This window comes from Schistocerca nitens, chromosome 1 (assembly GCF_023898315.1).
Source record: "Schistocerca nitens isolate TAMUIC-IGC-003100 chromosome 1, iqSchNite1.1, whole genome shotgun sequence".
Lineage (NCBI taxonomy): Eukaryota > Metazoa > Arthropoda > Insecta > Orthoptera > Acrididae > Schistocerca > Schistocerca nitens.
The window spans coordinates 560227498-560252668 of NC_064614.1; the positions used below are offsets into that span (position 1 = coordinate 560227498).

Genomic DNA, 25171 nt, shown 5'->3' on the forward strand with positions numbered 1-25171 from the left:
TCTGCGACTGATCAGTCACTATGCAGAGTAGGTTAAGAATTACTTGTAGTGAACTTCTTCAGACTGTATGTCGACAAACACTGTGGCGAACTCCAACTCAGCAAACGCAGTCTAGTACGAGGAAGGACAGAGGGGGGATGGGTACCGCCTGGTCGGCGAGAGGGGAGGCAACCCGCGCAACGCCAGTGGCATGCGAGTCGGCAGTTAGCGCCGTCACTTGTCCGTCATCACGTCACATTGGAGGGAACACACAGGTTTCGTTTCGCTAATGCTACAACATGACTTCATCTCTTTCACCGGCACCAATCTGAAAGAGTGCAAAAACACACAAATTTGGGCGTCGTCTGTTCCTTGCCCGTTCCGCGCAGAAACTGTCGAGTAGCACCTTGATCCCAGTTTGTTACTGACAGAAAGGTAGAATGGTTCAAAAGGCTATGAGCACTATGGGACTCAACTGCTGTGGTCATAAGTCCCCTAGAACTTAGAACTACTTAAACCTAACTAACCTAAGGACAGCACACAACACCCAGCCATCACGAGGCAGAGAAAATCCCTGACCCCGCCGGGAATCGAACCCGGGAACCCGGGCGTGGGAAGCGAGAACGCTACCGCACGACCACGAGATGCGGGCGACAGAAAGGTAACATAGCTGGACAAAATGTGAGTCATCACCTTACAAGGAAGCACTGGTCGCTGCATATTGGGTTACAACAGGGGCATGTGGGCGAGCGTTATCCTGTTGAAAAACACCCCCTGGAATGCTGTTCATGAATGGCAGCCCTGCAGGTCGTATCACCAGACTGACGTACAAATTTACAGTAGGGTGGTGGGGTAGCTACGACGATAGTGCTCCTGCTGTCATACAAATCGCACCCCAGACCATAACTTCAACTGTAAGACCAGTACGTCTAGCACGTAGACAGGGTGGTTGCAGGCCTTCAACTGGCCTTCTTGTGTCCAACACACGGCAGTGAGGCAGAACCATCTTTCATCGGTAAACACAACAGTCCACCATCCTACCATCCAATGAGGTCTCGCCTGTCACCACTGGATTCACTTGAATGCACGATACGGCCGTCTGTCTCCCAGCTGTCCTTGAAGTAATAGATTTGTAACAGTTCGTTGTGTGACTGTGGTGCCAACTGCTGCTCAAATTGATGCTGCAGATGTCTGACAATTCCTTCTTGATGTTGTGATTTTCTTTTCTTCAGTGTATTTACGAGCTGTGGGGCACCGCCTGCACAAAAAACCTACTGACCCTTAACATAGAAAATGTAATGTATTGCGAATACATAGAAAGAAGGATCCTTTATTGTATGATTATATGATAGCGGAACAAACACAGGTAGCAATTACTTCTGTAAAATATATATGCGTACGCAACGATTTGAAGTGGAATGATCATATAAAATTAATTATTGGTAAGGCGGGTGCCAGGTTGAGATTCATTGAGAGAGTCCTTAGAAAATGTAGTCCGTCAACAAAGCAGGTGGCTTACAAAACACTCGTTCGACCTATACTTGAGTATTGCTCATCAGTGTGGGATCCGTACTAGATCGGGTTGACAGAGGAGATAGAGAAGATCCAAAGAAGAGCGGCGCGTTTCGTCACAGGGTTATTTGGTAACCGTGATAGCGTTACGGAGATGTTTAGCAAACTCAAGTGGCAGACTCTGCAAGAGAGGCGCTCTGCATCGCGGTGTAGCTTGCTCGCCAGGTTTCGAGAGGGTGCGTTTCTGGATGAGGTATCGAATATATTGCTTCCTCCTACTTATACCTCGCGAAGAGATCACGAATGTAAAATTAGAGAGATTCGAGCGCGCACGGGGGCTTTCCGGCAGTCGTTCTTCCCGCGAACCATACGCGAGTGGAACAGAAAAGGGAGGTAATGAGAGTGGCACGTAAAGTGCCCTCCGCCACACACCGTTGGGTGGCTTGCGGAGTATAAATGTAGATGTAGACTTGTAAGACGGTGTGTGTGTGTGTGTGTGTGTGTGTGTGTGTGTGTGTGTGTGTGTGTCGCTAGCTGTATGCTGTCACGTTGTAGTGCTGTCGCAGTGTGACGCAATGTGGTGTGACGTGTGTTGCAGCGCCGCACAACCACCTGGTGCTGAGCAACAGGTCGCACGCGCTGCTGCGGCTGCACCGGCTGCCCGAGGCGCTGGCCGACGCGGACGCCGTCGTCCGGCTGCGGCCGTCCTGGCCCAAGGTAGGTGCAACCGCCCAGCTGCTGACGTCACCTCCTTCCACCGTCCAACCTCCAACCGAGCCAGTACCAGTACGTACCCGAAACGGCTGCGGAACCACGAGTCCCAACCTCTCCTTCAGCCCACTCCACCTCGAATGAAGAAGCGAAGTACCGGGTGACCAAAAAGTCAGTATAAATTTGAAAACTTAATAAACCACGGAATAATGTAGAGAGAGAGGTAAAAATTGACACACATGGTTGGAATGACAAGGGCTTTCATCAGAAAAAAAACACCCCATATTGCTAGACGGGTGAAAGATCTCTTGCGTGCCTCGTTTGGTGGAGATCGTGTGCTCAGTCGCCACTTTCGTCATGCTTGGCCTCCCAGGTCCCCAGACCACAGCCGGTGCGATTATTGGCTTTGGGGTTACCTGAAGTCGCAAGTGTATCGTGATCGAACGAAATCTCTAGGGATGCTGAAAGACAACATCCGACGCCAATGCCTCACCATAACTCCGGACATGTTTTACAGTGCTGTTCTCAACATTATTCCTTGACTACTGCTATTGTTGTGAAATGATGGTGGACATATTGAGCATTTCCTGTAAAGAACATCATCTTTGCTTTGTCTTACTTTGTTATGCTAATTATTGCTATTCTGATCAGATGAAGCGCCATCTGTCGGACATTTTTTGAACGTTTGTATTATTATTTTTTTTGTTCTAATAAAACCCCATGTCATTCCAAGCATGTGTGTCAATTTGTACCTCTCTATCTACATTATTCCGTGATTTATTCAGTTTTCAAATTAATACTGACTTTTTGATCACCCGGGACATGTATTCGGGAGGACTCCGTTTCATATCCCACTCTGGCGCTTTCCGTGGTCCCCATGACTCACGTTCGGAAAATTTATATTTACTTTATTTTCATTGCACAGGACCACTGTAACGTTTCTACAACACTAGGAAACTTGACGCGATGTTTTGATTAATAAATACATATGGTGGATAATAATTAAATACAGTAAATAGAAGCAGTGATCGTTAGAGATAGATTGCCTCGTTTTTGCAAGTAATCTGGCACTTTTCTCTAGTGACATCACAGCAGCTCAGAAACGGATTTCACTCTTAATGGGCCTTCACATTCTCTCTGTTTATTGCGCAATACCTAGGATTGCCCACTGTTTAAAGTGGTGACAAGGGAAGTGAAAGTAAGGAGTAAATGCAAACAAATATTGTAACATTATTCTCTATAAAAAAGTTATATCACTACGTTAACAACAGAAATTACACACATTGCTGCGAATACAAAGAAGAAAGAAAGAAAAAACACCAGAACAGAGGTTCAACACTTGACAGATTACACTCACAACGATTTAAAACAACGATCTTTTAAGTAATGTTGCCTTTCTGGTATTTGGCAATAGAGCGTGCCTCTTTCTATAGAAGTGTGTCACTTTTTACCAATAAGAGGAATTGCTTAAAACTACATTCAAAATTTAAACTAACCTAAAGTTCTGCTTTTATTAGGTCTACACTACTTTATTATTCATTAACGAAAATTAAATACACGAATCGCTGAATACTTCCTTAGCTAGTTTCATATTGCAACCCATGGTACTATAACTGAGTTTGTTTTATTTCGTGATACACAAATGCCACTTCTCCTGTTGTTGCGCTGCATAATTCCTTTTGTAATATGCCGCTGAAGAAACCGGATAGCTTGTTTGCCTGCTTGACTTCCCTTTCCTTCTCTCTGTGACATACCGTAGATAAAAATTAACTGATCGATCACTGTTGCATTCGCTAGATTACGAAATGAATAACACACAATAAATAACGACCATGAGTCCACAATTCATACTCCATACCCAACGTTTTCGGGTGTTGAAGACAGTCCGCCTTGTGAAAATGTGCAATACTAAAATCCTTTTTGCAGAAAAAACAATGTGCCTTATGGCGATTATTCTTTACACGTGCAATTCAAGAGTACGTTTTCTACCAATTAGTGCGATACACAACTTTATTTTCTTGGTGAATTTTCTTCTGGACTGTACTCACCAACATCATTCATCTTTAACTCTTTACAAAATATTTCAATGCCTAACTGGTACATGTTGTCCTCTCAGAACACAACTACAGTGATTGAGCGATAGTGAAAGGGGAACACCTCGTCACGCATCGAAATGTATTGGGCCGATGCAACACCGAACGAAAGTCATAATGGCGAGCCTAAATCCACCGATAGGACGGGGGAGGAAAACAAAGGAAAGGAAGTGATAAAGGGCATCAAAGCAATCAACATCTAATTTAAACGAATGAGTGGCGTGAATTCTCAAAATACTGGATACAGCTTGAAAAATACGGGGCCCGCGATTTTCGTCTAAATAAACTGTAAATACAGGATTTCCAGGAATATACGGGGTAGTTGATAACCCTAGCAGTACCGAGTATTGCGCAGTGATATTGAGCGCCTGAGAATAGTATTGACAGTTTGTGCAGATTGAAGAAAACTTCGGAGGTTTAAAAATATTGACACTTCTGCGACACATTGTACCGTGCACGGGCGGCATTGCGCGACACGTAGCAGTTCCTGCCGAGTGCAATAGAGATTCCGTTCGTTTCAAACGAATTTCCGCAAAGAACTGAAAAACGTAAATGACAAAAGATTAGAAAGTGAGCTGAAAGGCTTACGGCGGGGAGGAGGGGGCGACAAAGATGTGGAAACACAAAATACAACACGTTACCAATTTATATTTCTCCTTTCAAATGTCACAGTACAATTATAAAATGATGTACGTTATCAGTGAGCATAACCGTCACTTGCAATTGTTACATACAGAAATGCGTGGAAAACTGAACGTGTACACAGTGTATTATACAGTTCGCTTGTGTAATTTGTAATTAATTGTTGTTGTGATTTACGAATCTATGCTGCCATGAAAGAGCCCCTGATTCATTGAAATGTTCTAGGGAAGGTTCTCAGATCTGTTTTCTCCCTTACTGCATAATATCCGCTTGTGTTTTGTAAGGCGACCAACTCACGAGGAGAACACGGCAAGTGACATCCCAGAAACTTTGCTCAGTGAAAGAGTTGAACTATTTACTCGCTAAAAAGCACATAAAGTAGCTTGAAAATTTTGACGGTCGTTTTCTCAGAAACAGTCGAGTATCTACGGATAAGCCGAAACACGTGTTCGCTTCTTTTGACTCCTCTTCCACTGAGCGAAGTTTCTGGCAAATCAGGTTATGGCACCAGGCGTGTCCCCCTCGTCGGTCGGAGTACATATTCACATTGACGAGTGCCGATATGGCCACTACAAGACATATATCAGTGACGCGTCCGGGACATAAAAATGGCGCAGTAGTGTTGCGTCGTTTTTGGCTTTGCACTTTCGCGCAATATATTGACGTACACTACTGGCCATTAAAATTGCTACACCCAGAAAAAATGCAGATGATAAACGGGTATTCATTGGACAAATATATTATACTAGAACTGACATGTGATTACATTTTCACGCAGTTTGGGTACATAGATCCTGAGATATCAGTACCCACAACAACCACCTCTGGCCGTAATAACGGCCTTGAAACGCCTGGGCATCGAGTCAAACAGAGCTTGGATGGTGTGTACAGGTACAGCTGCCCATGCAGCTTCAACACGGTACCACAGTTCATCAAGAGTAGTGACTGGCGTATTGTGACGAGCCAGTTGCTCGGCCACCATTCACCAGACGTTTTGAGTTGGTGAGAGATCTGGAGAAAGTGCTGGCCAGGGCAGCAGTCGAACATTTTCTGTATCCAGTAAAGCCCGTACAGGACCTGCAACATGCGGTCGTGCATTATCCTGCTGAAATGCACGGTGTCGCACAGATCGAATGAAGGGTAGAGCCACGGGTCGTAACACGTCTGAAATGTAACGTCCACTGTTCAAAGTGCAGTCAATGCGAACAAGAGATGACCTGGAAGTGTAACCAATGGCACCCCATACCATCACGCCGGGTGATACGCCGGTGTAGCGATGACGAATACTCGCTTCCAATGTGCGTTCACCGCGATGTCACCAAACACGTATGCGACCGTCATGATGCTGTAAACAGAACTTGGATTCATCCGAAAAAATGACGTTTTGCCATTCGTGCACCCAGGTTCCTCGTTGAGTAGACCATCGCAGGCGGTCCTGTCTGTGATGCAGCGTCAAGGGTAACCGCAGCCATGGTCTCCGGGTTGATAGTCCATGCTGCTGCATACGTCGTCGAACTGTTCGTGCAGATGGTTGTTGTCTCGCAAACGTCCCCATCTGTTGACTCAGGGATCGAGACGTGGCTGCACGTTTCTTTACAGTCATGCGGAAAAGATGCCTGTCATCTCGACTGCTAGTGATACGAGGCCGTTGGGATCCAGCACAGCGTTCCGTATTACCCTCCTGAACCCACCGATTCCATATTCTGCTAACAATCATTGGATCTCGACCAACGCGAGCAGAAATGTCGCGATACGATAAACCGCAATCGCGATAGGCTCCAATCCGACCTTTATCAAAGTCGGAAACGTGATGGTACGCATTGCTCCTCCTTACATGAGGCATCACAACAACGTTTCACCAGGCAACGCCGGTCAACTGCTGTTTGTGTATGAGAAATCGGTTGGAAACTGTCCTCGTGTCAGCACGTTGTAGGTGTCGCCACCGGCGGCAACCCTGTGTGAATGCTCTGAAAATCATTTGCGTATCACAGCATCTTCTTCCTGTCGGTTAAATTTCGCGTCTGTAGACATATTCGTGGTGTAGCAATTTTAATGGCCAGTAGTGTATTATTGCTTCAATAATGCTGATTGCGTGAGGACTACATTTAGAATAAATTGTAGAGAAAGCAGACTTGCAGAATTCGTTCTAAAGGAAAGAATGTGTTACGTGCAGCAAACAACCACAAAAATACACGGAAACAAAGTATGTGTAGCCCATAGCTTGGAGGGGTCGCACTGTGCTGACGAGGACGCCTCTGGGTTTCGCAGGGCCACTACCGGCGGGGCGCGGCGCTGTCCGCGTTGGGCCGACACGAGGAGGCGCTGCTGTCGCTGTGCGCTTGCGCGGCGCTGGAGGGCAGCGCGGCCGGCGTGCGGCGGGAGGCGACGCGGTCGCTCGGCTACGTTCTGTTGCTGTCAGCCGCGCACGCGCACTCGCCCCACTTTCCGCTGGGGTACGTCTCACCCGCAATTTATTTTTTTATTTGGCTTCTCAGTAAGCGCTAATATAGCCATCGGCATACGTACCTATATAAGAATCAGCTTAACGAGGGTTATTCGGAAAGTAAGGTCCAGTTTCTCACAAAACATAAACCATCACAGACTTTTTTTCATTTTTAATTCCTTTCCTGTTTCCCTATTTTCTACACAGTTTCCATATTTGTTTAAACATTCATGTCCTAACGTTCTACAAGCATTTGTATCTCTAAATCATAGACGTCTGCCGCCTGTGAGGATAACCAGCTGCTCCTTCCACTTCGTCACCTGTTGCGAAGTGCTTGCCACCGGAAAACTTCTTTAGGTAGCGGAACAAGTGAAAAATCTCTCTGGACTGTACGGTGGCCATGTCACTTATTCTGTATTGCACGTCGAGGTTTAATCAGGGTAGCGCAGTAGGCGGCTGCATTTATTGTTATCGCATGCCTCATAAACTCGGTAAACAAGACCATATTTCTATCCCAAAACACGATTGCCGTAACTTGTGTGTTGGGATTGGCTGCTTGGTCTTGAAATTGACTAGTGATGTCGCGTGATACCATTCGATTGACTGTCCGCCCCCGGTAGCTGAGTGGATCGCCGGCACGGTAGCTCAGCGTGTTCGGTCAGAGAGCCGGTTGGCCTCCGTAATAAAAAAACTGAGTGGAAGGATCAACCACCGAACTTGAACAGGATGTCTTGCGACGTCCGCAACTACCAGTCACAACGATCAATAACGAACAAAAAACAAAAAAAAAAAAGTGGTCAGCGCGACAGACTGTCAATCCTAAGGGCCCGGGTTCGATTCCCGGCTGGGTCGGAGATTTTTCTCCGTTCAGGGACTGGGTGTTGTGTTGTCGTAATCATCATCATCATCATTTCATACCCATCGCCGCGCAGGTCGCTGTAGTGGCGTCAAATCGAAAGCCTTGCACCAGACGAGCGGTCTACCCGACGGGATTGCGCTCGTCCCGCGCCATTATTATTATTCCATTGACTGAGGTTTAGACTGTCGGATCATGTGAGAAACCTACGTCTCGCCCCTATGACAATGTCTTCTAAAAATTGATCACTTTCCTTATGATATCGGTCCAAAAAATCAAGAGCATAAACCATTCTTTCCATCTTATGTTCCTCAGTAAGCAACCTGGGAACACAGTGCAGATAGTTCGCTAAACTGCAACTTTTCAGAGGCAATTTTGGGCATAGTTGTTCTATCCACATTCGGAAATTGCGATGCTAATGTTGAAATTGTGAATCGCTGGTCTTTGTAAATCTTCTCGTCCACGGCTTGAGCCAAAACTTCTGAAATCACCGATGGTCAGCCTGATCACCGTGCATCGTGAACATTTTCCCATCCGTACTTGAAAGTTCTTACCCACTTACGCACTTTGCTATCACTCATCGCATTGGGGCCATAAACATCAATTACCTGTCGACGAATTTCCGCTGCTGCAACGTTCCTTTCCGTCAAAAACCTAATCACTGACAGTATTTCAGTCGCCGAGTTGATCAGTTGCCTTAAACATTTTGAATTGACTCTGTAAACAGTACAACCAATGCAAATGGCGTCGTTTGGTGAGCATGCCGGAAGTCATGTGCGCATGTGGATTTCAGTGTTCGCATGACTGTTGATTAGCCACAGCGATTCTGACCTTGCTTTCCGAATAACCTTGTAAATTACAAACTGATCTGCCATTCAATTGAAAACGTATATAACAGGTGCTGTAGTATATCGAGAGGTTGTTAACAGTGGAAAACTGTACTGAAATGCAGGAGGATCTGCAACGAATTGACGCATGGTGCAGGGAATGGCAATTGAATCTCAATGTAGATAAGTGTAATGTGCTGCGAATACATAGAAAGAAAGATCCTTTATCATTTAGCTACAATATAGCAGGTCAGCAACTGGAAGCAGTTAATGCCTTAAATTATCTGGGAGTACGCATTAGGAGTGATTTAAAATAGAATGATCATATAAAGTTGATCGTCGGTAAAGCAGATGCCAGACTGAGATTCATTGGAAGAATCCTAAGGAAATGCAATCCGAAAACAAAGGAAGTAGGTTACAGTACACTTGTTTGCCCACTGCTTGAATACTGCTCACCAGTGTGGGATCCGTACCAGAAGAGATAGAGAAGATCCAACAGAGAGCAGCACGCTTAGTTACAGGATCATTTAGTAATCGCAAAAGCGTTACGGAGATGATAGATAAACTCCAGTGGAAGACTCTGCAGGAGAGACGCTCAGTAGGGGCTTTTGTTGAAGTTTCGAGAACATACCTTCGCCGAGGAGTCAAACAGTATATTGCTCCCTCCTACGTATGTCTTTCGAAGAGACCATGAGGATAAAATCCGAGAGATTGGACCCCACACAGAGGCATACCGACAATCTTTCTTTCCACGAACAATACGAGACTGGAATAGAAGGGAGAACTGATAGAGGTACTCAAACAAAGTACCCTCCGCCACTCACCATCAGGTGGATTGCTGAGTATGGATGTAGATGTAGATGTAGATGTAGATATTTCAGTCGCCGAGTTGAAGCCAGAAGTCAAGTGCGCATGTGCTTTTTCAGTGTTCGCACGACTGTTGATTAGCTACAGCGATTCGGACCTTACTTTCCGAATAACCTTGTAAATTACAAACTGATTTGCCATTCAATTGAAAACGTATATAACAGGTGGTGGACTCTCAATTCCTTTTAAGTGAAGGAGCACAGTTTCAGTAGTCAGCAGAATGCATCACATTATGAAAAGACATTGTACTACCAGTAGTAATTTGTAGTATCATAATTGTTCGCACAGGGAAAGATTATGTGGCTGGATAGTCATACTGTATCTGTTTTTCTAGTTGCCAATGAAAAGCATTTGATTACCACAGGAGGTAGTAAGGGTGTGAAAGGAGGAACTGCTTCCACGTTTCCCACACCAGCCACCGCAGGCAATTTTCTGAGATTCGTACAATAGTCTCCATTTCTACGTGGAATAATTGCCGGGTACTGACGAATATTCTGTTTGTGTTGCTGCTGGCGGAGGCAGGAGCACAGTGTATGCTATACGGTCGCCTCTCACCACAGGGGCTTCCCGGTCCGACAGCTGAAGATGGAGGGCAGCCTGCAGGCACGGTGCCAGGCGCAGCCGCGGCGCGCGGCGCAGACTCACCAGCACCCGGCCTCCTCGGACTGCGAGGACTCCTCCTCTGGGGAGGAAGATGACTCTTGCCAGGTATGCTGCTGCTGATGCTGACCCTCAAAGCAAACAGCTTGCTAAAGTCTGTGTCAGAAAAGTCTCTCTTCTTCTTCCCCCCCCCCCCCCCCACTCCATCCTGCCCACCATCCCACCACCTGCCTATCTGGTCATCCAGATTGAGGTTTTCCAAGGATTCCCTTAATTACTTAAGGCAAATACAGGGATGTTTTCTCTCAAAAGGAGATGACCAATTTCTTTCCCCATTTCAGCCATCGACAAAACTGCATACGTACTTTATACACGTAATTTTATGAACAAGTGTACAACTAAATGTAATTTATCTCCATAAACTGTCTCACAACCAGGACATCTGCAACTTTAAGCCACCATGTATCCTCCCCTTCCTTTTCTAAACTTTTGTTTCAATTCATCAGTGTTTGTGGAACCACGTGAGCTAAAATTACTTCTTCAAGCACTGAGTTACTAGATAATTCACAGACAGCTAATAATAAAATTTAAAGCGAGCATTTTTCGTCATAGATCTTTCAATTTTCCAAATGATTTCATACTTGGTCTGTAGCATGAATGACTAAAATTTCCCAACAGAACTGTTGCAGAAGTTTCCATGTTTCACCAACATCATAAGTTCTGCCACTCTCATGGGCAGTACCGTGCTAAAAGATGGCATACTACACTGAATTTCTTAGCAGTTTGATTGGATTTTCATGTACGGTGGCATATTGAGAAGGGAACAATAAATCTTGTATGTCTATCATGTAGGTAACGTTACATGACTTCGTCAGTTGGAGACATAACTTCTTTTAATGGGCTGGCGAGCATTCTGATGTTCTTCACAATGGACGTACTTTCTCCCAGTATTGAAACCTCAAACTGTTGTACAGCAGATATCTTTATTTTTTAATTGTATAGTTTTTTCTTATTTCAAATTCAAATCACAAATTTATTTTCGCTCATTTCCCATACAGAGAACTGCCATATTCAACCAGTATGACTCCTAGTAATTGTTAAAACTCCCATTGCCATACTTAATGAGATTGTGCACTACTTTTCAGATGTGTGTCATGTAATGCATTATTTTTGAGCCTTTCAACTAAGAAGAACTACTTATTCAGTATAAAGTCCTTACTGTATTTAAAATAGCAATAGATACTTTCCTATTACTACTCTTCTAAAAGTTAAAATTGTTTTTGTTTGCAGCCTGCACAACAGTTCTCTTCTGGCACTATGGTGTTCTTGCAAGAAAACAGCATTGTAAATAAACTAACTCATAAGGTCTTCAATCAAATCGAGAAACTGAAACGTAAGTTTAGAACATTTTTCTTCTCTAGTAGGATATTTTGCATTAAAGAAGGAATGTTGCACACAATGAAGTTTATTAAATATTTGGGTGCCTTACATGTGAACTATCAAATTCAAGTAATTAACTTACTGTTTATACTAAAAGCAAGTGCATCATTTATGGAGTACTAACATAAATAATATTAAATGTAAGGCAAAGACAAATTAAAAACTGTATAAAGAAAGATCAGTTGTATTATTTGTAGATTGTATTCAAAACATTTTTGGTATTCAAAACATTTTTGGTATTCAAAACATTTTTCTTACTCGCTGTCTCATCTGCATCATTTAGAAGTGTCTCCAATGCTACCTATAAACTTTTCTCAAGCCAAGATCTTATATCTAATTCAAGATATGGTCAGAGGTCTTGTTTTCAGTAATCAGTTGTGCAGTCGGCAGTATGTAGATTGTCATGACATTGTAAACTGTCTGATGATATAACATGAATGGGAGTAGTGTCTGGTACATTTTTACTACAACAAATGTAATCTACTGTGTGGCAACAGTGATGAATCATGGGTTTTTAATGTGTTTTCAGGTTCTGAAGTGCATGGCAGTGCAGACCTCAGTGTGGACCAGCAGTTGGTGGAATCAGCCGAATTTGAATGTGTGCTCTGCTGCCGGATTCTGTGGCAACCTGTTACCACACCATGTGGCCACACATACTGTTGGATGTGTCTGGACAGGTGTCTGGACTATAGCTGTGCATGCCCACTCTGTATGACACCGCTCGCTGATGTGAGTACCTCGTACTGAGGATGTAATGGGATTAGTGCAATGCTCGGAAAAGTCTTAATAATTGTAGTTTCGGGACACCATAAAACTAATAACAGTAGTATCACATTATTATGACTTACTTTTGATACTCACTGTATGTGGCTCTTGAAATACACGACTGTGTCGGTGCATATTGTGCCATAGGGAGGAAGTGCATGGCAGTCATTGCTATTGTAAGTAAAAGGTGGAGTCGGTACCACTGCAAACAGTCAATACAGTACACAAATTGCAAATCGTAGTTCACCATTTACATGAGATGGGAAAGGGAGCAGTTACAAAGGTGTAAGCCTACTGGGAGGAAATGGGATAGTTGATGTACCAAAATGTTGCAGCTAACCATCAATACTGTAGCACTGGATTCTGGAACTTTACTTCATTGAACATGAGCAAGTGTGTCATTGTTGGTTAGCAGCAAAAATAAAAGGTTAAGCAAAAAAATGCTTAATACTGAACTACAGTCTCACAGTTGAGCCTTCTCTGTGACTTTTTAAGGTTCTTTTCCATGTGAGTGATAGTCTAGGCAACAAGAAAGATAATAATGTCAACTGAGAAAGCAATGAGTTGAGCAACTTAACATTTATGACTAAATCTAAGAGGATAGTTAAATATTAAATAAAAACTTTTAACTTAAATATGAAAACATTGTAGTAGACACAAAGGAAACCATAGAAGAATAAACTTAAGAATAATTAATTTAGTTTTCTGATACTTGGTACATTCCTTCAAGTGATGGCATTAGAACATGGGTGGTTTCTGTGTAAGTTAGCTATTTTAGTATACCGTTTATCACATTTCTTTAACAGCGTACAAACTACTGTTAGCTTACCAGGAGCTATTGATAGAGTAAGGATAATATGGAAAATATATAGATAAACTAAGCAACATATTCAAAATATTGTTTTTGTGATTTCACTGTCTTATTGTAAGGTGTCAGAAAAGAACTAATTGTCAACAATAACTATTGTTTCCATATTTACAGTATTTGGCAACAAGTCCACGCAGTATCACGGAATTTGTCGAGTGTGCTCTACGTCTTCTGCTGCCTGCTGAGTATGCAGCACGGCAGGCTCTTCATCGCCAGGAGTTGGTTGGAGGAGGACCCCATGTGCCTGTTTTTGTGTGCACTACAGCATTTCCGTGTGTGCCGTGCCCTCTGTATGTGTATGAACCACGATATCGTGTGATGGTGCGACGTTGTGTTGATTCAGGATCACGGCAGTTTGGTATTGCAGCTTGTCTTCACAAAGATGCAGGCAGAGATAGGTAAGCTGATAGCCTTTTCTGTGTTTTTATGAGTGTGTACATCAAAATTTTTAGAGCATGAACACATGAATCTCTGTTAACAATGTTTCAGTTCATATATTTTTTGCTTGATTCAGTACATTATAAGAAAATATTTATTTGTTTTCCTTGTGTAATGAAAATTTTCAGTAAATTTTGAGCTTCACTAAGCTCACAATTATCTGTATCTTTTTTAGGTACGCAGAATATGGCACAATGTTAGAAATTAGAGACTGGATTCTCCTTAAGGATGGATGCTCCATCTTGACAACTGTTGGTATGCGTCGCTTTCGTGTGTTGGCCCGAGGAGAGCGTGATGGTTATGATACTGCACAAGTAGAGTTTCTACGAGACCAGCCTGTGATGCCAGAACATCTTGGCAGTAAGTTTTTATTTTATTTAGTTATTTATATTTTTTGTTGTGTTTGTAATGATATCCGACTGCAACTTCTTGATTTTGGCTACTATAGAATAGTGTCCTCTAGGCAGACATTGAATATCAGCATACACAAAAATTTTGGAAGTTGCATGTCTTTTGAAAGCAGCATTTTAGAGATTTTGCAACACAGGGAGCTTTTCTAAAGCTTAATGAAGGAAAATCAGATAGAGGGAAATCTGTGAATGCAGCATTAAGTGTTAATACAGCTATTACGCCCACAGAAAACCAAAGAAAACACAAAACATAGAGGAGGAAATCTGGCTCACAAAAATAAAAGCCAACAGATAACATCTGAAAATGAAACAATTATGAAAAAGCCACTGTTTGCTAAGAGAGCGAACAGCAATCACAGCCAAAATTGATCTGGAAAAAATGTGAAAGAAATTCCGAACAGATACAGAATGGAAAGGAAGCTGATTCACTGAAGTAAGTGCACTCGGAGAGAAGAAAGATGATGGAAAAAAGCTGCAGTAGAAACTGAAAGCACAAACAGAAAATATGAAAAAAGAAAAAAAAGTGTAAGATAATAAAGTTACCAAGGAAAGTTTTACACCTAATGAAGGAAGATGGGGAAAACCAAAGAAGCAGAATAATCAATAGTCAGTGTGCATAGATCTTAAATGGGGAAGTAATGTAAATCAGACACATTCCATTGATAAGTGATGAATCTCATTGTCTCAAATTATGTTGAACAATGCACACAACTGCACAACATGAAAGTTCAAGAATTGCAGGATGACATGCATCTTGCCACTGAGGTTGTAAACTAATAGATTTTATTATTTTAGTATAAAGCATTCCCACATCATACCAAAAGTTTCCAGTTCTTCTTTTCACATTTGTTGATTAGAATTTACAGCAAAAACGTGAATGTTTGACACATTATTCGTATATGTTAATCAAGCTACAAAAAAGTTAAATTATTTGACAGGGTTGCAAGAACTGCATGAGCGAGTGCGTCAGAAAGGACAACAGTGGTTTGCAGCAATGCCACCCCAGGTGCAGGCAGAAATTATACGCACATTTGGCCACATGCCTGCTGTTGAGGAGGACTGGCCCACTCTAGCTGATGGACCTGCCTGGCCATGGTGGCTGCTAGCAATACTGCCATTAGGACAGCATCTGCAGGTTAGAAGAGGCACTTTTCATGTAAACAAAACAATCAGCTTTTTTATTTTATCATTATTATTATTATTATTATTATTATTATTATTATTACTATTATTTTGTGACAATATCTCATAAACTGCAGAAGCTACATATTGTGTCTGTAAAAAGAATTAAATTCATTTAATATGTTGACCGGGAGACACAAAAGATTAAATATAAAGAAAATACAGCACAAAAATGTGAAATAATTTCATTTTTAAAGCTGTAAGTAAGCAAACTGGTGTCTGAAGCATAGAAATATTAACTTTTGAGGTCTTGATCTTCTTCCAGTAAAAGCGCACACTTTCACATGCACAACCACATGGACACCCAAATGTACACTCCCGTGGTGAGATTGATTTTAGCTTATTGATAATTGAAGTAGTTGCCTGGGCTGATGGTGGTATTGGTGAGGGAGTAGTTAAGGATGCATGAGGCATGGAGGAGGTAGTGAGTAGAATGAGACAAGTCTTTTGACAGTGGTTGTACAACAAGACAAAAGGAGTTTAGATAGTAGGGCATTTGAGAGATATGGAGTGAGGGAGACGGGGAAGTGGACAAAGGGAGGGAAGGAAAAGGGAGAGGTAAGATAGAAATGAAGAGGGTGACAGAGAGTGGAAGACAAATGGAGACTGGTGGTGGATAAGAAGCTGTGAGAGAGAGAATAAGGTGGAGGGGTGACAAGATTAGTGGCAGAAGGCAGTACACAGTAGTGGGTTTCAGCTTAGCAGATTTAGGCCAGGGGGTCTCTGAGACTGCAGGATATGCTGGTGAGACTGAGACAATACCCCCTCCCCCGTGTAGTTAAGAGGAACTTTTGCTTGAAAGGAATATCCAATTGATCATAGAAGTAGGTTACTACTTGGCTAAAGGCAGTTCCATGTGGGGATAATGCAGAAGTATAGCTGGGGCAGCTTACTTGTTTGGTGCTGGGAATGCTCTTCCAGCTATTGAGAATAAGTGTTTCTACTGAAGTGATGGCATTGAGGTAGTTGGGTTCACAGAGTAAAAGGTTTATGGAAAAGGAGTAGAGGCTGTCAAGTATGGTTTGAGCTTGGGTTATGTGATTATGAAGGAGCAGATTAATGAGTGTGAGGGACTGATGGAATTGGAGAAGGTGCAGGTTCTTGCAGTAGAATGTGTGACACACAGGATGTGTAATTTGAGTTTTACTAAGGCAAAAGACAGTTCTTAGAGTTGCTGAAGGTAGAATGTGCAGGGATTCATGATTGGATGGTCTGCAGATAAAATGAGTGACTGAAAAAACTGTTTATGTAAAAGTTACAAACATAAGGGGTGTGCAGAGCACTCAAACCGCATATTAATAGTGTGTGCAGTTGGCGGTACAGCCAATGAATATTGCACTGATATACATTTGTTGGATAAATCCTTAAGTGCTATAGGTCTATCACCTGAGCAAGTAATCATTGTACCATCATATCCAGTTTATTTAATAGGGAAGAGATCTGACGATTCATCTTATATGACCATTGGAATAGAACAGGCAGCATATGGCAGGGAATTATCCTTGTGAAACTGAATATTGCCTTCATGTCATTAGATTGGCGGAAAAATGGGTTATATTACATTCTGCACTTAATACAGTACTGTTCAATATTCTCTTCACAAATAACAAACACAAATATGAATTTTAACAGACAATGCTCCAGGCCATAATGACCAGAATTAGACATGTGCGTCATAAGTGAATATAAGGTAACCTGTCACTATCATCCATTTATGTGGAAGTGATTTTCACTTGCATGAAGACAGAAAATGTTCCTGTTGCTGATAGGTCTGTCAACTACGTCACAGCCAAAAACACACTATACAAATAAGAATGAGCCTTCATATTCAAAGTCTTGCATTCTCTTTTTATTGTGTAGGTGTATTTGTGACAGTGTGCCAGGTCTTATTATAAAATTCAGTAACTAACCAATATAAAAATTTTCCAGTACAAATCTGAAAAACAGATATCATGTTCTGTTGTAAAGTAGGAAAAATTCAAAATGTCAAAACTTTGGTCCGAATGTTATTTACTTGGCTAATTCAACTACTGATCTATACCACATTTTTGATCCTGCAGGTAGGTATCTTGTCAACAACAAGCCTCGAGAAGCGACTTCGGGCAATAGACAAGACACTAGACCAAGTGCAGCTGAGAATGGTGAATGTTGCAGGACCAAGTGCATCTCAGATATCAACTGAAAGGATTACTAATGGCAACCATCAACAACACTATAGTTATCAGCAGCAGCAGCAGCAGCAGCAGCAGCACCAATTGCAACAACAGCAGTTACAGCTTTTGCAGCAACAGCAGCAGCAGCAACAACAACAACAACAACAGCAACATCAGCATCTACAGCAGCAGCAGTATCCACATCAGCGTCAGCAACTACACATTCAACAACAACCACAACAGCAATCAAACAGTGGACAATCACAACCATCTCACCCTATGTCAATGCCATCATCTGTATGGCAACCACAACCAATGGTGGTAGAGCCATCTTGACCCTGTGATGTTTTGCCACCACCTTCAGAGAACTGCATTCAGCACTTCGGTAATCTGTACTAGTCTGTTGCACTTTCATGTGCAAGCTGTACAGACTGAACTATCTAAGCATCCTAAATTGCAAAAAAAAAAATAAAAAAAATAAAAAAGATATTTAAGATGTTCTTCCCTTTATTCTGTGTGTGCGTTTTGTAAACATAAAAGTCTTATTCACAGTGTCCACTTTAAGAAATATATTTAAAGTAACTATGGTAAACATTCCATTTTGTTTGGATGTTGTACAGTATCAAAGTCAATACTTCATCCCTAAATATTAGCTTAATGAAAACTAGATAACTTTATCACTTAAAAAAGATATTTCCAAAGATTGGTAGGGAGTATATTAGAAATTGTGACATTATTTCAGACTTACTCCTGCAGTTTTCTACAGTATACTGACAGAGTAAGGTAACTATATTCATTTATAGGCTTCCTAAAGGCAAAGAAGAATAAAAAGGAATAAGAGATGTATTTTATATCAGTCTCCAGATACTGTGTTAGGTATTGTTCATCAGTCACAATTTCTCAGTGTGTTAGGTACAAACAAGAGAAGAGTATGACATCTAATTTCATGAATGAATCTATCTCTCTTTTTTTCAGTTTTTGGCAAAAGATTTTCATGGTTGTTCTTATTAACTTTTAAGGACTGTTAAGATAATCATTACAGAAGATAAACTTCACCTACTGTGAGGACCTGTTAGCCCTGCTATTTGCATGACTATTTTTGACAACTACAGTGTCACTAAAAATCTGTTCTAAGGTCAAATTAGGTCTCCCCTGAGTTTTACTAAGCATGATCTCTATTAACTAACATGAAGTTAATATTTCCTTGCAAATTCCATTACATGTCATAGTTCTATGCCATTCATAAAGGTGCCTTTCTTATCGTGTTAAGTGTTTCTTGATTGTTTTACTAATTTTTTCATCACTGTATCTCCCATATGATTTTCTTTTATATTATCTATACAGGACTGACAAATTCAGTTATCTCACTCTACTTAATTTGCTTTTTGCTCTGTGTGTTTGCCATACGCCTTATATGAATTTCACAAAATATCATTTGGAACTGAGTATTAAAGTATGTAACACTAAACGAACATATACAATAAAATATGAGTGGATTCATGCATTAAAATACTGTAAATTAATGCCATTTTACATTGCTTGAACATTCCTCTTATATTATTTTTCTGATTTTAATTAGTGTTAATTCTTAGCATGTTGAAAATTTCTTGGGTTATGGTATAATATTGTGTGTCAGTTTTCCTCAACTGAGTAAAAGGTCTTCTGCATCCTTAATTCACTGTCATACATAATCTTCTACTTGTAAATAGATGTGCTTGCATGTGAACAACTGACAACTCTCACAACAAACCACAAAAATAATCTATTTTCCACTTATAGCATATAATTGATTTGCACTAAATTTATAAGAGGGAACTTGTTTCTATCATTTACACAGGTCAAATAACTTCTATTTTGTATATTATTTTTCATTCAGGGTCATATTTTCATATGGCAGCTCCTTGCTCTTGTGTAAATCAATTGAGAAGAGTATTTAAAAGCTGCAGTTATGAAATAATAATATCATTTCATATGCAGATTGAAGCGTTTTGCTCTTCAAATAATAAAATACCTAAATTATATCATTATTATACACAGGTTGGTTTTGGAAATGCTTTTGCTGTTTAATTGAAACAGCTTGCCTACAGTCATTGGATGCATTTGGTATTGTCTTGTTCTTGATGACAATGTTGACTCATAGCAAAAACCATTAAAGATCTGAGTAATGGAAAACTAGAAAGTATTAAAACAGATGTCAGTAGAAATGAATATAAAACAATAAAGGAAAGGAGCTTACATGCAAGTGTGATTTATGATTTGTCAGTTTGCTCAACAGCACATTGACTGGCATAGTGAGCTGTTTTTAGGAATGTCTTTCTAAAAAATCATTCTTTTTTCTATAATACAAAGTGACAGTGCTCTTGAGAATAGAAAAGTTAATGGTTAGCAAATACTCTTACTCCCAGGCATACATTATGGGATAATCAGGTCTTTGATACAAAATTTGCATGTGCCAAAACTGAAACTAAATTCAGTGACAAGAATAAAACATAGTCAGAAAGAACATCTATAGTAACTAGTTATAAATGTAAGCAGGATAAAGCTACAAAGATTTTACTAATTAATGTTGTATACTTTGCAAAATGGAAGTGTTAAAGAATACAGAAACTGTTTCCTGTCAGTGATAATTTGTGTAGAGATTTCCTATATCACATGTTACAGAATAGACAGTAAGGGTATGAAAAGACTGATTAGATATAAGGTTATTTAATTATGAGAGATTACTACTGGTACTGTGAGACTTACTTAACACTATTTTTCTGTGTGCAAGAAAATTGACATACATATTACGTCAAAATAATTGGCTGACTGATCTTTGAAAAGAAGATGGAACTGCTAGTTTTCTGTAGTAAACTTTACAAGCATTTAGTCCAGTATGGAAATGAGTCTTTCATCACAATAAATTAAATACACCTGAAAATGCTATGCACATTGACATTGTTACCAAAATGAGGTACTGTAATGTTGGCAGAATGATTAGCTACATATGCATCATTGTTGCCATTTAAATGTAAGAGTCATATATTTTTCCACTTTTCTCGATAATGACATACTGGATAGATTATTTTGCAGTTCTTAATACCTGCATTTTTTTAAATATCCAGAGCCCTAAAATATGTAACTTGTATTTACACTGCTTTCCCATATTTTTAAAAATTATTTATCTCTATGGGTTCTTCTATTGTCACATCTTCCAAATTCATTTCTTTAAATCCCTATACCCCCCTCCTCCTCCACCCTTTTAAAGAAAACTGTCAAATTTATAACATACTACTACACTGTTTTTCATTTCTTTCTTTTGTATGGTTAGCCTTACAATTGTCACTGCAAAATATTTTGCAGAGTGTAAGATTCTGTCCTTCAAAAAAAGCTGCCCAGATCAGCCTAAGTATTCTAAAACCATGATATATTTGTATTATCACAGTGGCACAACATCAGTTGAGTGAATGATTTCATAGATATTCATTGACTCAATTGCCTTCATATTAAAGTATTTATATAGTTTGTTCATATGTAATTGTTTGTGTCTGTGGGTGTGAAAATGTATTTATATAACAACAAGTGAATGTTGAAACACACATTGTGATATTATTAGTAGGATTGTTAGTTTATTTATGTTAACTAATTAAACTGTGTTACAGATTACAAATTTGAAACTGTTTTTTATTGACAGAAACCTTATCATTTCCCCACACTCTAGTAAATTGTACCAGCTATGTTAACATTAATCAGAAGGAAAATTGTGTTTGATGCTAAAGTAGACTGGCAATGAATATTCACTAATTAAAAGCATATTTGTCTAATTTAAAGACAAGTATATATTTTGTTGATTCAGTGTTACATTTAACATATGTGTTATATACATAAATGAAAGATGCTTATAAGAAATACTAGGGCGATCCAAAGAACACAGTATCAAAACCACAAACTGACAGACAACATTGACTCATACTGAGAATATTACTTCCTACAATGATACTAATAAATTGCTTTAGTACCGTCTGGTCACACTACTGTTAAGCAGTTAAATACATCTGCCATCTTCTGCTATGCTCTTTGCCAATGCATAAATTTTAGATGGGGTATCAAATGCAGAGTAGTAGTAGTAGTAGTAGTAGTAGCAGTAGTAGAGAAAAAAAAGCCATTTTATGAAGTGGGGCAGTGAGGATACACATTTATTTAAAGGATCAAGAAACAACATTAGAAAGGAAGCAAAATTAAGTAAAAAAAAAAAAATTGAAGGGGAGAGCAGAGAGAGGTAGAAAATAAACAGAAAAAATGGAGTGACAATTAAAGTGATTATTTATTTACTATTATGGTAACAGCTCACAATTTAGATTTCTAAATACTACACAATGTTTATGATTACAGTAGTTGTTGCTTTTAGATTTCAGGGTTATCAGAAAAGGCCAATAATCTCTCTATGAAAGAAGTGCAGAAATACAGATAGGCCCATGAAGACTGTTGAACATTCCTGGTCAATGCATGATATCTATGATTAATGGTTATATTTTCTCCAACTTTTTATTCTATTTTATGGGCAATTTTTCATTTTTTGTTTTTGATGGTCGCTACATTTCAGTTAGTGTGTTTCTTACATTTGATACCTGCTGGAGGACAGAAGAGTTAGTGTCCCTACCAAAGACAGCCAAGAGTGTGCTATCTTTTATTGGAGCAAATGAGTTTATCAAAAAGGGTAAGAAACATAGATAGTAAATACACAGAGGTCAATAAATGTTAGGAATTAAGAAATGTGTAACAGTTAATGAACAGTTGAAACATATTCATTGGGATCATCCGTAGATTGTCATTCACTCTGTAAATCTTGAGAGTTTTTTTGTGCGTGAGCTCCATGGGTCTTTCTTTATATGACTACGTATTTTTTTTTTTTTATAATGCACATCCCTATAACATAAATGTCATAATGCAGAAGTTATGCCAACTCAAGTGGGAGACACTCGGTTGCTTGCTCCAATCTTGATCTCTCTCTTCCCGTGTGATTATCATGTCTTTGGTCTCTTTAAAAAGGCCTTGATGGGTCGACAATTCCTGTCAGGTGATGATGTGCAGCAGGTAGTTAAGGACTTCTTCACATAGCAGGACACAGTGTTGTACCAAATGAGAATCTTCAAACTGGTACATTGATGGGATTATTGCCTCAATGCTCACAGCAATTTTGCCTGATTACTGGCATTCTGGACTACATGGTTTTCAAACGGAAACTCTGATCCTCTCTTATGTTATCATGGAAGGTGGTTACAAGAAGTAGGTTACAGGCATCAGACATGTGAAATGAAAAAATGAAAGCATTAGAATTCACTGGAGCATGAAAAATAGAGTAAACATTTTGTCACAGATTAGGAAAGATTTCTTTTTTTTTATTTCATTCAATACAAGCGTATGAGATTTAGTCACATCCAACTATTTTAATAAAAGAAAATGCCAGGTAAGTTGTGAAACAAACATATGCTTAGCATTCACTAGCATGTACACTAGCTTATCAAAAGTATCCAGACACCACTACGTAATTTGCAGTTGACTGCTAGATGTCATGTAAGGTGGCCCTGCCAGTATAAAAAGGGGTGGGCATATTGTGTTGTTAGCAGAGAGGCAATGACAGGAGAACAGGGCAGTCAGAAGATCTCAATGATTTAGAATGTTGCAGGGTGCGATTTGTGCTTTTACCAGTGGGGGGGATGTCTTAGGGGGTGAGTAGAATTATATATGTTACTAGCTTGGACCGTGGTGTTACGCATGGTTAAATAGCTATTTATAAATAGATGTTAATGCCGAAACTCACTATTGACGCGTATGCACTATCAGAAAAACCATCCCTTGTTATATCTTTAAAAGTACATTATAAGTAAAGCTTATTTACAAAATCATCTTCATACAGTTACAGATATATGAGGGGAATTCAAAAAGTAGAGGCACATTTGTGAAAAGTTGTACTTATTCTGATGATAGAAAACTGAAACACATTAATAGTATTAATATGACTTACCGAACGAATGTGCTGGCAGGTCGATAGACACACAAACAAACACACAAAAAGAATTTTGTGTGTATGTTTGTGTTTGTTTTTGTGTCCATCGACCTGCCAGCACTTTCGTTCGGTAAGTCACATCATCTTTGTTCTTAGATATATTTTTCCCATATGGAATGTTTCCCTCTATTATATTCATATCATTAATTTGAACCCAACAATTACGTTTGGTATTGTAACTGTTGCATTTCGAAATCTTTTCTGTCGTCTTATCTTCTCTTTCTGTTTTTTCCAGTAGTTTCACTTTGTATTCACCTTCTCCTTTTTACCGTAATCTACTATACAATTTTATCCCACCTATATATGAGGTGTGGCTAGAAAAAAAACGGACTAGTACTGGTGAAACAATAGAACAAATGCAATAAGGCTGAAAGTCGCGTGGCCTGTCACGTGACTCTCGCTCCGCCTACTGCTCGAGTTTCATCTGCCTCCTGCACTCAGTCTGCCCGTGGCGTCTGTTTTAAGTCTTCACTCCAGACCCCAGAATTCAACATCACTATTTCTGTAGCATCAGCATATGAGGAAGAAGGATTGCCATTATTACACAGATATTGAAAGTGTTCCCATCAGAGTTCATCCTGTCACAAAGGTGAAGGGTGAACATGCTCTTTATTAATGCCACTAATAGGTGTACATATACCTTTGATTGTATAGTGTATTGATTGCAGATGTGATACATCTTACATATAAATTCATTTCTCTCACATTAAATTATTCATTTCTCAAGGAGGTAGTAATGCTCACCACATTCACAGCATTCAATAAGTCACCTGTGTCTTGCAAGTCATACCAAATAGCCAATACCTCAGGGTATGGGGCCAGTATTTGCTAGTGCTAAGTTAGGCAGTTAGTTAACAATATGAATGTTCCATGGATCATAATTATGACCTATTTCTATCATATGCTGAGGTGAACTCTGGGTTTCTGAGCTATGAAATGGTGAAGCCTGCAAGTACCTCTACAACTGTAAGCCTATGGCATACCTCAGCAATTATACTGCAGTGTGGCAGTGGAATATTGTGTGTCACAAAGATCTGGGCTTAATTGCTCCACTAACAAAATCCCCCCCTCACACAAATACACACAATCTAAAGGGTTGCGTACTGATAATGCTGGTGCTACAAAATGGTTATTAGTGTGCACCATACGAACAATAACAAAACAGTTAAGAAGGTATGCTGATGACCATAGGAAACTGCATGTAGATGGGCAGGAGAACCAGTTACTACAGTTGAGGGCCAGCTTGTCTCAAGAGATCACGTAATGACTTTATGACATCCTTCCCAACTGAATCAGCACATGCATCCAAGCCAGAGAGGGTGCAACATCTTAGTGATAA

General features: G+C 40.1%; 1 protein-coding gene across 1 annotated transcript in view; it reads left to right on the plus strand.

The window, feature by feature from the left end:
- Positions 1–21365, plus strand: part of LOC126260274 (LON peptidase N-terminal domain and RING finger protein 3-like) — a 215059-nt gene extending 193694 nt beyond the window's left edge. The window contains exons 3-11 of the mRNA XM_049957632.1: positions 2090–2208; positions 7206–7390; positions 10491–10638; positions 11821–11923; positions 12500–12699; positions 13718–14001; positions 14217–14401; positions 15390–15586; positions 17694–21365. Coding sequence (XP_049813589.1) covers positions 2090–2208; positions 7206–7390; positions 10491–10638; positions 11821–11923; positions 12500–12699; positions 13718–14001; positions 14217–14401; positions 15390–15586; positions 17694–18122 — 1850 coding nt within the window. The 3' untranslated portion in view covers positions 18123–21365. The remainder of the gene's footprint in view (positions 1–2089; positions 2209–7205; positions 7391–10490; positions 10639–11820; positions 11924–12499; positions 12700–13717; positions 14002–14216; positions 14402–15389; positions 15587–17693) is intronic.
- Positions 21366–25171: the final 3806 nt, after the last annotated feature.